We start from the raw sequence: 15,887 nt of genomic DNA, 5'->3' as shown, positions 1-15,887 counted from the left end.
TACTAATTTATGTTTGCTACCACCTAAATTTGATTGGAGCATGATTCCACTTACAATGCTTTATTTACTGTGCCTGCTTGAGATAGTGGCTGTGTGGTCTCTGAAATTAGAAAATGTAATCACAACAAACAGTGGAAGGGCCTTCTCCACCCATGGTGGGATAAAATAATATTTTCCAAAGACTACCAGAAATGAAATTATCTCATAACTTAACTCAGTGTGTGGAGTGAAAGAAGTTTAGCTTTTTCTACCAGACACAGTCTAGATACTTTATGACCCACACAAACTTGCCTCATGTGAACTCACTACATAGGAGATACACGTACTCATGTGAACCCCTAAAATAAACAGCGGTACAAGCCGTGCTGCCTAATTGTTAAGTCAAAGTGTAGACTGTGAATTTGTAGCTCTCAATTTACCTTTGAATTAAGAGAGAAATTGAGAGAAAATTGAGAGAAATCCACCCAACAATGAAACCTGAGCCCAAACGTCATGGAGTGGATTACAGTGCGAAAGTCCCTGGGATGGAGCTGAGTAAGCAGAACAGCTTTGTCCTTGGAGCATCACAGCTGCAGTAGCAAGTCCTGTGCTAACAAAGCCTTAATTCTTTCAGCTGCTGTTCCCATACAGTGCTGTCCTGTCAGGATATCTTGGCAGGCTTCCAGCCAGGTTCAAACAGGTTTAAAGGGGGGAACCCCTCTTTACAAGCCCCCGTGTGCTGGAGACATGATACTACACGCTCTGCACCAAAGTCAGTGTAAGGTTTGTCTGAAAATGAAAGCTAAAGCCAAAGACAGAATTGAATGTTTTGAGTAAAAATGCAGCAAAAGCCTTTTCTACCAGCTGATAACGAACTTTTCACTTACTATAATGATATTATAGCATGCACAAAACCCAAGAATGCAGAAGACTAATTTAGAGCCCAGAAACTGGTAAAGAGGCCAAATCAGTGCCTCCTGCAGCAATGGGATAGCATCAGGCCATAGCCTTTCAACAGACTCACAGGTTTCAGGCAACAGGCACCATTACAGTCATCTCACCTGACCTACTATTTCACTAATAATTTTCTGTAACTATCTTCTATTATCTTTCTGAAAAATACAATAGCTTTGAAACCACTTAACAACTACATCAGAGAAGTAAAGGTGGCAAAGATTCTTAATTAACATCCTGTAGTCTGCAGTGTCAAAAACTTAATCAAGCAAAAGGAGTTCTCAGAGTCTGTTTTGGTCAAAACTAATGCTGACTTTGCTTCCTAATTCTCATTGTGAAAGCCCAGTGCAAGAGGACTGTCCAGGGTCTGACCATATAGCATTTAATAATCTCTACTACTGTAATTTCAGTTGATAGGGGTTTGACTGTGAGCAGCATATTCTACCACTCTTAAAATAAAAGGAAAAGAAAAAAAGAGAGGACAAATGCATTGGCTTCTTTCATGTACATGTTACTATTTAATAAATTCACTTTTAAGTCTCAAATGTTCCCAGCCACTGTTGATCTCCCTTGAAATGATCATAGCTGCATACCTACCTTCAACAGACTCTCCAGCATGGACAATTTTATCATTAGCTGACGTTTCTTTTACTGCTGAGTAATTCACTATCTTTAGTCTTCTTAACTAACTGCTGGTTTTTCTCTCCGTTTCTGACACATCTCCATCCTATGGGTCAAAACAAAGTTTCCTTTGGGGTAGGGAGACTTCTGGGTGGTCTTTCTTCAGCATTCATCATTAGTTCATCATCACTGCCTGCAGTGGTGTGGGACTCGTTATGGAATGCCAAGGAGAACATCTTGTCATTGTCCTGCACATACTACGGGATGTTTAGAAAAAGGAATAAAAGGGACTGGTAGCATGTAAGCAGGCTGGCAAATATACTTGTCTGACAATGTCTTGTGTCTGTCCTGTCTTTTTAATAAACTCAATTTCTAACTATTCCTCTGGGTGAGAGGCTCTATTCTGTGTGCATGTGTGTGTTTGGTGGTCTGAGTGCCAACAACCAGAGTCAGACCACGTGTCCCGTGGTGCCTCTTGGTAGTACCTGATCCACTTGGTTACTGCCTAGACCTGGGGACACAAGGCTTGTGGTATCTTTACTTCTCAGGCTACTCCGTTCGGAAGCTCCCTGGCATTACCAGTAGGAACTAAAAAGTGACAGTCAACCCCCAGTGGATGGCAGAAATCGTGCAGGGGATCAGTGCTGATAGACCTACCAGGGTGTATCAGCCTCCCTTGCCTGAGAGCAGTTTGCTCATATGCCAATAAGTCTGTTACTTGAGGTTTCAGTGAACGATGTTTAAACACATTTTCTGTAGGCATATGCTGGTATATTGAGCTAACTCATTATCTAAAGATGATTTACGTAGAAACATGAACATCTTCATCTGCCAAAAGTTGAGCACATTAACACCAATTCAATATACCTATAACTCAAACGTACAAATCTAGAGAACACTTTTACCTAAGAAATGCAAGTGAAGAGATCTGCAGGATCAATGCCTACAATATTGCTTTACAACCCCATTGAAAGCAACTGTCCATTTGCTGGACAACTTGGGGCAAGGTGAGGTCTTTTGGAGCAAGGTGAGGTCTTTCCCCCCATTAAAAATAAAAATTATTGTTCCACTATCCTGAAATGTCTACATCAACACACTAACACAGAGGTAGATGAAGGAAGTTTAAATTTCTGTGAGCTCTACCCTCGCATTTGATGAATATGATGGAAAAATAAATACGGAATCCACTTTAAAATTTGTATCAGCTCCATCATCTTCTATTTACTGATCACAGTGTGCTGAAATACATGGCATAAATATTTGCAAATGACTGCAAACTTACAGGGAAAATTACAGAAACAGAAGCTCCAAACATGGTATTTGGAAAAAAAAGAATTGATTTTCAAGTGAAGGATCTGAAAAAGAACCAAATCTGATTATCCAGTTGGTATTTGAGATTTTAAAAATATCAATCTATGTTTCATCTGGGAATTACTAGAAATTAATTAACTGCCCTTTTAAATAAGCCTCCAGACTTGACACACATCATTTATAATAACATTTCTATGGCACTTGTGTCTTCTAATAATTGTAAAAATAATTAATCCTTACAAGATAGCTGTGTGATAAGGGAAATGAGGGATTCTATGTTAGATGTGGAAATTCTGTCACTACATCCTACATAAGCTGATAGGTTGTAGGTAAAGGTAGGTATTAGGTCGAAGACTTGAAGAGCATGATAATGCCCCATTGCCAAATTATTAATTAAAAAAATAAATCACAAGTCACATTAGATCACCAGACCATGTATTTATGCCACAAACAACATGACTGCAATTGTACCAGGCTTTGTAGCCATGATTCTGTCAGAGCTTTAAAAATACCAGTTCTTCCAGAAAAAATTGCAATCTACACCAGATTCACACAGGATGGCCAAAGGATAGAAATTACGTCTTATTTTATATATTTAAATTAGAGTGGATGGATCACAACTATAAAATTCCATTTTTTTCACTCTGCTGATCACGGAATGAGTTTAGGTTGACTTGCACCAATACAAACATCTTTATGTGGTCAAGTGTTGAGTTTTGGGGTTGGTTTTGTTGGGGTTTGGGGTTTTATATGTTCGTTAGCTTTTTTTTAGGAGGACTGTAATGTTTCTGTTTTGCTAAAAGGAGCCATGGAGAGGAGAATGATCCAAAAGATGAAATATGTTTCTGGGATTTGAGACTTAGCTTTTAGTCTACACTTTACCAAAAAAAATATTGCATGACCTTAGAAAGCCTGTCTAATCTGTCTGTGAAGGAGGGGTATAAGTTCTTTCCTAGTTTGTAATGGTTTTAGGTAAATAAAGATATTGATGTTTGTGAAACGATTAAATATCTTTGTGTAAGTATGACAACAGATGGGCAATTCTGTAGCTTCAGGGACGCATTCCTTTATCAATTATTCCTGAAATATTTTTATGAAAGTGTTCATGACAGGGTGAATTACATTTTTCCTTACTTATACATAATCCCTCATGTATGAAATATTAAATTTTACATTTATATAAGTAGTGTTTAAAAGTATACATCGCAGCAAGGTTTCTGACTTTTCAGCAGTCAGTCATCAGGGCAATTTCTGATGATCTTCATTCAGTCCTGTATTTTAATCAGTGTTAGATAAATAAGGGTGCTGCTTTTTCGAATTAAAGTTCCAGATTAAAATGAGCAATGACTGAGTAATTTCGTACTGGTTAATCACAGCAATTATTATTTGCAGATAAGTTCAGAGTACATCTTTGAGCACTTGTGCACGCAGACTCTCTAAAATAAATAATAATCCTTTTAAATAATTATCACACTTCTTGGTTCTGTCAGGAGATCAATTACAAAGATTCAAACAATTGATTTTCAACCCAGCGAAGATATGAATTTTTATTTTATATAATTTATATGAGTTTTTACTAGCACCTTCTCCCCCTTCAGTACCACTGCACTACTGAGGCAAAACTCTCCGGCACTATCCAGTCACTTCACCTGTTTCTTTTCCCATTCATGGTTTTTCAAAGAGCTTTAACTTTATCAGCGACTTCTTTGACGTAAAGATTCTGGTTTTTTCCAAAAAAATCTTTGCTTTAATATTTATAGGAGTTGGAGATTTCTGCAATCATGATACCTATACAAAAAGTCTACCTTGAAAATTATTGTAGCTAAAAACCAAAGAAATAACAGAAATGTCATGAAATTTCCTAATGACTTGGAGATAATTTTCCCTTTCTCCCCACAGTACATGCTGGGGCCTGAAAGGCACACAGGCCTGATGAAGATGTTAGCAGCAGGTAGGACCCACCATGGCTGAAGACCTCAGAGGCCAGGTCAGAGGGAAGGAGTAAAAGCAGTTCCATGACTCTTCCAGCCAAACCATAAAATACAGACCCCCTGCAACAAGAAATGCAGCCCTAGCACAAGTGTGGTGGCAACTTCCTTATTCCTGCAGCCTGTCCAGAAGGTGTTCTGGAGGAGCCAAAGTAGTATCCAGTCACAGAGTGGAGCTAGGAGATCAAACGTGAGGAAGAGTGTGCCCAGCCATACTGGCCGGGCAATTACTCTGTGATGTTGCGCTGTGTCTAAAATGAGCCCTGTGTTATCAAAGCAGTTACCTGAGGCACTAAAAAAATCATAAGTCGGGCTACCAGAAGGCAAAGAGAATATGTACAATTTATAGATTGTTCACAGAAAAACCAGCAGTTCCAGGTGTTTTTATTTTCTCCTGATTTTGAGACCTTTAAGTACATTTTGATCACACTTCACATAACGTTTCGTTCTGTGATGACTAAAAAATTTTCTTGGTCAGGTTAAAACAGCATAATTGAAATCTCCTGCAACTATTCGAGTGCAGGCATTTAAACTTCTAAAAAAAACACATTGTAAGAACGTTCCTCACTGCGTTGGCTAATGGCTGGTGAAAAGTGGACACCAGGGGTATTTGTTTCCATACTGATCGTTTTTGCTGCCTCTCTGTTTTGCTTTGTTGCAACAGTCACTGTGGATAAAGGTATTTTTCTCTTCTAGTGTCTCCTTTATTTAAAAATTTCCTCAAGACTCCTGCTGTGGCCCTGCTATGCCAGTGCTCACACAGAGCAGCAGCAGCAGCAGCAAAGCCAGCGAGCTCCCCTTTACAGCCGATGAGCTTTAGCAACACCAGCTCCCTGCTGTCCCTTCAAACCCAACAAAACCCTGCTCCTCAGTTTCTGTAGGAATGTCAACAGTATAGTGGGTTTTTTCAGGGTTTTGGTTTCGGATGTTTTGGTGTGAGAGGTGTTTGTTCTAACTGGAGGGGAGAAGGGCAGGGGAATTCACATATAGTTTGAAGCATATGCATTTCTTGCCTCTGTAGCTAAGATAAACCAAGCTTCCTCATTACAAGTATGTGCCTGGCTATGTGCTATTTTCCATAATATATCCAGTTTTGGTATAAAGGCATCATAAAGACTGATAACACAGCATTTTGTGAGTGGTAAAACTTTCATACAGCCTGAGTGTGTGTGTGTGTGTGTGTATGGGGGGAAACCAAGAAAATCAAACACAAAACCCCACTAGCTAATGCTTAAGTAACAAATGCCACCAAGTGCCCATTTTCTGAACAACTCTTTTCGGATGAACTAAAGTGAAACGTTCTTTACAACTGTAATCCTCAGGAAACAGAGCCACCAAAGCTTCTGATTTGCTGCTATTTATCCCCTGGCAGGGTCATTATCAGCCCACTAGATTACAGCCTGCAGTAGATACTGCCTAAATACTGAGAAAAAATATTAAGTTAGATAAGATAAACCTCAAGTGCTTCAAAAATCACTCAAAGAAGCTCTTGCAATAAATGGTAGACACTATAGGAATTTTGATCAATCACATAATTTAAGTTTACCGGTGTTATTTCCGTCACTGTTGTATCAAGCCTCAAGCTGACAGTTGTTTGGACAAGGAAAATAGGAAAAGAGTTACCTGCTCTAGGTTTTGTGATGTCTTATTTTACAACTTTGTGCATAGCTGTTTGTGTGGTAACTACTTGGTAACTTTATTCTGAAAATACATGTGGAGGACAGTAGGACAACTATAGACTGGAAGTTTGTAAAACAGTTTGACTAAATATATTTATATTAAAATATAAAATAGCACTTTCAGAGTGTAAGAAATATTTCAAAACCTCTTTGTCTTTTATCTTCCTTTGTTTTTCTTGGCCAGAGACCTCTGATATCAGGTTTGGAATAAATCAGAATCCACTCAGGAAGCCTACTAGAAACATTAAATTTCTGCAAGATTCAGCTGTACTTCATAGCAGGTAAGGTATCAAAGCAACCAGAGTAGTGTTACATCTCCTATACCCTGACAGCAGGACTGAAGTGACAGAGGTAAATATATACTTGAAAGAAAATTATTTTTAAGTAGGGCAAAGGCCCAAAAGTTGCAATTCTAAGTTTAAATAGGGTAAAATACCTCTGTCTTGTCCTTATTTTTAATCAGAAAAGGCCAGAAAGTTTAAAAACTGAGATCTTGCTACAATTATTTAATGCAGAGTTTTAATTTTTCTATATATTAAATACAAAACTAAGGTACCAATATTTTGGTGAAGCATGCAATTAAAGTGCATATGGTAGCCATTTTCAATTTCAAGTGGTACAACCATATCAAAGGGAGCTCAAGCAGTTACTTTCCTTCCTTCTCCTTTCAAATTTTTAAATTTTATGGGGTTTTGTTTCTTCCTGGAGTAGCAAAAATCCTGGTTTCTCTTTTATTTAAATGTTAATCCATTAATGAAACAATTAATCAAGATAAAAATACCACGTCCCTCTTGCTTTTAAAGAAGAGCAGTTGCATTTTATTTGCAGAGGATTGGGAAACATCTCCAGGATCATTTAAAATTCGTGATTGATTACTAATTTTTAAGACAATTTTCCTTTCCTTTTTTTATTTTAAATTGCAGATAACACATCTGACTCAATGTCTGTTGTTTTAAAATGTTCCTTAGTAAATACAAGTGTACAGTTTGCTCCTATACGTGCCTCATTTCCAGATTTTCTCCTCTTTTTCCCACTCCCCCAGGCTTCAGAGTACCCATCGCCATGGCAACACTCGATAAGGTTGGTGGGTGGTGTTATCACAGCAGGCTTCCCCACAGAAGGTCTCAGCCATATGGATTATTTATGAACTTGCATGACAGCACCAGACCCACTGAAATACTTCTTGAGCAAGTTTTCTTGTCTCTGAAAGCCAGTGATTCAAAACAGAGCAGCCTCACTACAGCCGGCGCCCATGAGGAGAGAGTGGAGGAAAGGTAGCATGAAGGTGGTCCCTGCTCCCTCCTCAAAGCTGCCTTGCTGCTGCCTGCAAGCTTCTCTTGCCCCAGCTGAGCACCTAATGACATACACCATAAATCATAAGTGCTATATGTGTCAGTCAGTGAAACTGGAAACAGTGAAACTTGTGCTTCTGACAAGAATAATAACCATGACTAAATGGTTGCTACAGCTGGTGCTGTTGTCAGGAGATGCTGTTGCAGATACACTGCAGTAGTTCCGTGACTCTGAGTTAGTCCCTGGAATAAAATGGCAGTTTGGCTTTGCCACTTTATTTTCTTTACCTGATTTTTTATCCTAAAGCTTTCAGATCAGCCAGTGAAGATGTTACCACCTTTATCCCACTCTTCCTTCTTCATCACATTCAATTCATCCCTCATTAAGGTAAAATGCTCCAGATTTGAAAAGCTGAAGCATTTACAATGCTGAAGGTGACTCATTTTGAGAGAACTTGGTTAGTGCACTTATGATAATTAATTGGAGGAGGCAGTAAAAAACGTCTGGTCTTGAGACAGAGGGGAAATTTGAAAAATAAGAACTCAGAGAAGAAGGAAGTCAAGATCACAGAATATAGGAACCACATTAAAAATACTACCTTGACAGAAGCTTTGTCACTTGTCTTCCTTGGATACAGATTTGTAGATGCAGACTGGGAAAGAATACCGAGATATTTAAGGTATTGCTGAAGAGACTTGGCCAAGTTCACATCATTTTCCCCATCATAATTTCTTTCATTATCTGCATTCTGTCCAAAAGTCCTGCACAGCAAAAGTAAGCAAAAGAAAGTTACCAGCCTGTCCAACGTACAAACTGGCCAATTAAAAAGCCACAGCAAACCACTGAAGTTAGTCCAATACTTAAAAAAAAAGTCACTCAAAAGCTTATCAACCATGAAAGTATAGAAGATTCAGTGTTTCAGCAAAAGTAGTCAAAAAAATCTTGTACTATTAACAATTTATGGAATGAATCAAAGCTAATGATTCTACAGTAAATCAAATAAAATGCCACATCAAGGCAAAGATACATTCAGAAGAAAAGAAAAGAAAATGCTTGTGAAAAGAAAATGCTTGTAAAAAGAAAGTACGCATGAATAAATTGCACCCCAAAGAAATATGAAATGTTTCTAAGATTTAAAAAAAATTGCTGGATGATGATGAAATTCAACATCAATTTGGCCCTGCACCAATTTACAGAATACAAGGAGACTACTGGCTATGCAGAAATAACAGAGCAAGTCAGTTCCAGCAAAGGGTTTGAAAAGAGAATAATGAGACCGAACAAGTATTTCTTCTGATCTTCTCATGTGCCTGGGATTCACAGAATAGTGGTGTTTTCTGAGCAGTTTAGACAGATCTTGGTGACGTTTGCAAAGGAAAGCTAAAAGTTTGATTAAATCATGGCAGTGCAGAGGTGTTTATATGGGATTCAGAGTGCTGTGTGCGATGAATCTGAATTATTACCAGCTGTCCTCATCTATCTCAACAACATGTCAATGATGACGACAATTTAAATGTCAGCATCAGTAACTATTTCATTCCTTGTGGAAGAAAGCAGAGAGAGGGTTCCCAGCTCACTTCCACCCTTGTGAGTGATGCATTGTTTTGAGGGAAATCACCTTTTTAGTGTCACCATTTCCTACCCACATGCCCCCACACTTCTCCAATAAAGAACAATCCCAGGTGGAAAGGCTTTCCAGCTCAGTGAAGGAATTTGACTTTCAACATCTCTCTGTCACTGTAAATAAAATTTTATTTTAGCAGCCCAATCCTCGGTGTTTATGTAGGGGCACAGCCTGAGAGAGCACCGTTAGATCATTTTTCAAATCTCGGGTTTAATTACATTACTTTATGCACAAAGTAACAGACTTCCTTCCACACTCACAGTTGAATCAAATGTGTGTCCCTACTAATGTAATGCCAATAAATGTAATTAATAATCTAATTTACTGTGGTGGCTTTGCAACCAACAGTCCTCACAGGGTTGCTCACCAAAATACCAGAAAACCCTCTACTTCCCCCAGTGTAAAACAAGCAGGTTCCCATCAGGCACAGAAACTCTAGGGAAAAAAAGGGTTACTGCACAGCACTGTAGCAAACTTGAGATAATTTGTTGTAAGTCCTTCTTCCTTCCTATTCTGTTTGCATGTTTCTGGTATTTCAGGGCTCTAAATTCTGCCTTGTGATGGAGGGTGGACATGCAGGTAACATTATCCACGTCCTTTTCAACTTAAAGCCAGACTAAAACTATTCTGCAGTTCTAGAAAGAGCTGGGCAGTATTGTTTTCTGCTTCAGTAGAGATGAACTAATCCAAAGAGCCTCTCTTCATAGAAGGGATCCCACTTTCCAACACTCATCTTTCATTCACTGATTAATTCCAACACCTATCTTCTCCTTTCTTCACTAACTTTGAAAAGAAAGGGAAAATGAAAAAAATAGACTGAATTCTGCCCCAAGGATTTCCACTGGAGCTAATGGGAACTGAATGCACAGACAAAGGCAGCATTTAGGTTGGCTTTTCCAACCCTTATTTACAGTACATAATCACTGTCACTGGTGGTAAAAGCAAAATCTGAGGTCTAAGATTTCTCATTTTTCTTATGGAGACAGTAATTCCACTCATGTTTACATTCCACACTAGATACCATATTTTATGCTATAAACATTTAAACAATTAAAATGTAAAAGACTACAAAGCTTTACGTTTCATTTGATGACAACTTTATTAGGATCCTATGAATACATATGAAAGATTTAAAAAAAACGTTATAGTTCACCTCATTAATGCAGAAATGAAATGCATTAAGTGAGCTATTATTGCAAGCGAATTAAAATCTTTCTTTTAAATTTGACAGAGTGATATTGGAAAATGGATGAAACACAAATATATAAAAGCACTTGGTGAGTAGGAGAAATGACAGCTGAGTTCTTGTTGTGCATTTTTTTGGAAGTATTTTCAGTTTTAATTTGTTCTGAAAAATTACGTCGCATACAATGAACTTTAGACTAAAAAGATAATATCATATAGAATTATTTTTCCACAGAATATTTCCTACAAAACTCAGCACTTTGGAAGCTTTTGTGTGGAGATATCTAAATTACTGTACCTCAGCTATTTCTAGAATGTTCACCATTAATAGATACCACATTTTTTAGAATAAATTTCTCCCTTTAAAGTGCTGAGAGAATCTTATTACTGACTTAATGATGGTTTTATTATAGAAATAATGCTATACCCCATTTCATACATTGAAGTTTGCTGGAAACGTTTGTGGTTTTGCCTAATTGCACCAATGAACACAACTGACATCTATTCCCTGAGTGTAGAATGGACTTTTTTCCTTTATCTTGATACTCTTTCAAGAGATGGTTTTTTGAAATTTAATAAGGACCCAGGAAATACCACGTACACTCCAGTTAGCCAACAAAGAAAGAACTTTCATCTTGAAATCAAACTCCCACTTTCAGCATTTTTTTTTGAGATGAAATCCATGTCTTCTGTTTCATCAGATTTCATATGCACTAATTTAGCCTAAGTCAATTTACCTTTCAAGTGTCTGAGTCTATTTTCTTGCTCTCACCAGCTCTGTGGGGATTAATGACTCATTAGTATGACTTCATATTGTCTTATTACACACGTTACCCTTAATAAAAGGTCTTCCTGCCATAATGTTTCTTTGATACTTAGATACCTACATTAAGTTGCTTTTTAAATTATTTAATTATTATCTCATAAGATTTTAGCAATCACACTGAGCACACCAAACATAGAACACACTTGATCAGAATCTACAAGAGACCAAATTTCCTACTGTTCTCTGACCTACAGAATACTTTGCAAATGGACAACCAGAAAAATCAATTAATGCTTTAAACTGTTGGCACATAAGATAATGCTTTCAGAAGCACAGCTTGGTAACTGCAGAAAACCTATCCACAATAGAAAGTGCTATATGTGAGCACATTTGAAATTCTGATGTTCCTGAACTGTCAATACACAAAATGGATTATTTTTTAACATATAGTTCTAATTAAAAATGCAAAACATCTCAAACCTGATCACAACAGGAACTCCTAAAAGTTTTCAATTTGAAACCTAAATAGTTTCTTATATCTGCTTATACTTTTTATTTTTATATAAATACAAATCTGGAACACTACAGAATACAGTCTTGATCTCGTGGAAATCTGACCTATTTTGTCCTACTCTCACGAATAAAAGTTTTAGATTCACTCATTCTAAAAAAGTATCCCCAGAAGATAGTGAAAATCATTTCTGATACCATGTACAGAGAGTAATCCCTTCCGTAATGGCATTGTGTGACATTTCTAAGCAGTGAAAATGTTTACAGATTCAAACACATGTTGTTATCACATTTATGATAATCTGTAGATCACTATCATCTTTGAAAGTTAAGTTTTTACCTTACTGCACTTCTGAAATATATGATGCTGCGATTTTAAGGAATGTTTTTGAATCAGCAGACGTGAAATACAGGGTTGAATATTAAATTAAATCAGAACAAAATGAAGCAAACACAGTCAAAGCCACTGGGCAATATCAATTATGCAGCATTTTTATTTCCATAAAAGAGCAATATAGAAAATAAATGGTTCTGTAGTATATGCAAACCAGATATTGCAGTATATGAAGATCCGAAGCCCATCAAGGCTAGAAGCTCAAACTCTATCCCACCATGAGGAGAGTTTTTTAACAAAAAGCACTTTCTTTCAATTTCACTACTTTTGAGATTGTAGTTCTTAAAACCGTGCAAGAGAAAGCAAAATTTGCCATTTTTAATGTTCCTAAAATTTCCTTCTGGGGTTTGTGTGGTTGGGTTGCACTTAAAAGCCAGAAGAGACCAGGTAAAACAGTATTTTTACATGTGTAACTGTTTATGAATATATATATATATAACTGTATATATAACTACAGGTTCTACAACCATATAATTATACAGAATTACAGATGTGTCTCTTGCAATCAATAACTACAAAGTTATCCCTCAATACCTTTCAAGCCATATCCCAACACTATTTTCTGTCATGGGAACTTGCATGAATCTTTCCTTCCTGGAAAAATTTTGCAACTACCACTGGGAATCTACAGACATTAGATCAATTATAGCTATGTTTTGGAAGATTATGACTTTGAAAATATAATCAGTTGCTCAGAATGTCACTCAATACTTAGTCCAGAATAAAATGTCTCCTGTGGATGAGCTACTGTATAAGTCTGCCTTTTTAAGCAGGTCATAAGTAGAGATGGCTGAATTGACACTAGAAAATGCATAAATTGAGTGAAAGGCCTGATGTTTTGAATACTGACACCTTAATTAATGACAGAAAGTGTATTTCCTTAACCTGATTATAATCAGAAAAACAAGATTCAGGGGTTTAATTCATTCTGTCCACTGAACACTGCTGTGTTCAGTGTGTTCAGTGTCCTGTATGACTATATTCCCTTTATCATGCAAATAGTGGTTTTGGTGAGGTTTTTAATTCCACTTCTGTTCCAGTCTATTCCTTATAATTTGGAAACCCTTCCAAATCCTACCAGGCAAAAACACCATAGAAGACTTACCTTACTGCATCAGATCCTTCAGATGCAAATACATCCAGGCGTCTACTGTGGATTTTGTGAATGGTTGAGAGTTCCTGACCAATAACATGCTGAGTATAATCATCTCGCCAGGTAAAACCTGATAAATAATGAAACAAACAAACAAACAAAAGCAAATACACTCTTTAATAACTTGGAAGTTTGGTAAAAAATATATAAACAATATTAAAAATAAAAAGAAGCTTTGTTCAAGCGGAACCCAAGAATGAATTCCAGATTCTTCTCTACTGTACGAAATTTTGTTAATGAAATCTTGCTAATGAAACTTCCTTGCAATGGGAGGAAGGCAGTAAATCACGTGAGGACATTTTGAAAGCCTTTGGTCTCTGCAGAATTTTAGCTGGTTGCAAACTAGCTTTAATAGATATAAAAGGGTTCTTTTGGACAGCTGTGTAAAAAGAGTTATGCCACTGTCTGGTATCTGTTGAAAGGTCGCTTCACTTCTTCCCCATTCACAGCACACTGTCCCTTCTCATTTTCCCCCATGAAACTATGGGTTTAAAACATTAAGGAGCTAGTACTGCAGTTTTAGTATAACACACGTGGAGGTCAGTTTATGTTATCTTTACATTTAAATGTTGTGACAAAGAACTTTACAACTGGGGGAAGTGCAACTGTGAAGTCAAATTCCAGTGATTACCCATTAAGTACATGTACTGCCAATCTCATGGTAATTATACTTGAAATAATAACTCCAAACATAATTGTTGCCTGATTTGTAGATTTTTAGATGTTATGGTAACACTTCAGTTCATAGAACTTGCCCATGCAATTATCTGTAATTATCTAATAGCTAAATATCACATAATTGAAGAGAATTTATGCTTTTATGCCACATGCAGCAAAACACCACAAATCTCTCAAATGAATATCGATAAAAGTTCCAGATATGGTTATCCTGATAGTATCTGACTCTAAGAACCACCTAAGGAACGATCCTCTTTAGCACCAGATGGAAGAAGTCAGATCTGCTTGTTAGAACCAGGAAGGGAAGTTGTTAGAACTTGGAAGGAGGATTTCTGGTTCAGTCCCTATTCGCACACACATTATAAACTCCATCCCCATCTGCAGACATCAGGATTGTTGGCATGGGCAGTCTCTTCAGATACAGCTAAAGCATCACCAGCCTCAGCAGAACCCAGAAGGTGGCCACCTTACTCCTTGGATGGGTGCTTTGCACAGTGGGCTCTTCAGATTTTTCCACAGTATTGAGGTGGAATTGTCTGTTTACTAAAGTCCAGAAATAAAAAAGAAATCTAAGCAGGAGATTTGTCCATTCTGCCAAAGCAGACAGTTCTGAGCATGAAGAAGTAAAAATAATTTCTTCAATATTTTACAAATTTTCATTCAGGAAGAGATGAATAAATTGGGTGTAAGATTAGACAGACCTAGGAAGCATTCAAGGTGTGCTGTTGTGTGGGATTTAGACAAGTTTTAGGAAAAAAGGTCCCCATTTGGGCAAGATTTAGGTGGATTGCATCCCAATTTTTTTTTTTCATTAATGAAAAAAATACTAATAAAAAATCTGGAAACACTGTAGATATGCATGAAGGCTTTGATTAACAAAAAGGCTCTCTGACACTTCATTGGTGATCCTTATTTCTTCTTCTCTTAAATAAAAATGTTACTCATGTTTATTGAGGAAACACTTTACCTGAAGCCATGAGACATGTTAATGGCTACAGTAAATGGCTCCAGACCCTTGGGAGGGGGAAGAGTCCCTGCCTCTGTCTAATCTGGTTTTGGTTCTGATTCATCGCTTTCAAATGCAAATCTCATCTTTTCAAACATGCCATGTAATAAAACAGATTCAAACAGTTTCAAAAATCTAAACCTAAGGCTGCTCAGAACTTGTTTTTATGTGAACACACAAAATGAGTCACCATGAACCTATGATTATTTTGGTGCAATGTTATTAAAATGATTTTTAAAACACGGTTGAGATATATTATATGTGTATAGAGAGTTATATATGTTATATATATATTCAATATATTCAATATATTAATTCACTGTTGCTTATCATTACACATTTCTGTTTTATAAATTCATGAAGGAGAAAAAATTAAGACAACTTTTCAGTTTAGAAGAATATGCAACATAAAAAAGTTCAGCTAAAATACATATATACTAAAATCATTAGCATATCCATAAAACTACTAATTCATTAACTATGTGTCCAAAAATCACTAGAGTTTCTCTTCCTAAGTCTAAGCTAATAGTAACCTTACTAAAGGCTAAAAAATACACAATAAATAACATAAACTTTGAAGAATAATAAACATAATTACTCAGAAGAGCTTGGTTTAAATTAAAGCAAGAAGAGTTCAACCATGGAGTTCTACATAGAGACAAGAAATTAATTTCTCTCAGTCTTGAGCAATGCAGGTTTTTACACCTCCAAAAAATAATGTTTTCAGTAAAAGAGCATAGGAAATA

At 36.8% G+C, this 15,887-nt stretch overlaps 1 protein-coding gene across 1 annotated transcript in view; it reads right to left on the bottom strand.

The window, feature by feature from the left end:
• The window catches only part of PTPRN2 (protein tyrosine phosphatase, receptor type N2), a 648,310-nt gene that overhangs the window by 411,848 nt on the left and 220,575 nt on the right, over positions 1-15,887 (bottom strand). Inside the window, exons 4-5 of the mRNA XM_027648381.1 lie at positions 13,410-13,527; positions 8,424-8,586 (exon numbers count right to left, since the gene is read on the bottom strand). Of these exons, the coding sequence (XP_027504182.1) occupies positions 8,424-8,586; positions 13,410-13,527 (281 nt within the window). The remainder of the gene's footprint in view (positions 1-8,423; positions 8,587-13,409; positions 13,528-15,887) is intronic.

The sequence above is a fragment of the Corapipo altera genome, unplaced genomic scaffold (assembly GCF_003945725.1).
Source record: "Corapipo altera isolate COAL_440 unplaced genomic scaffold, ASM394572v1 47, whole genome shotgun sequence".
NCBI lineage: Eukaryota > Metazoa > Chordata > Aves > Passeriformes > Pipridae > Corapipo > Corapipo altera.
The sequence above is the reverse complement of the archived record's forward strand: the minus strand, read 5'-3'. Positions and strand labels throughout refer to the sequence as shown.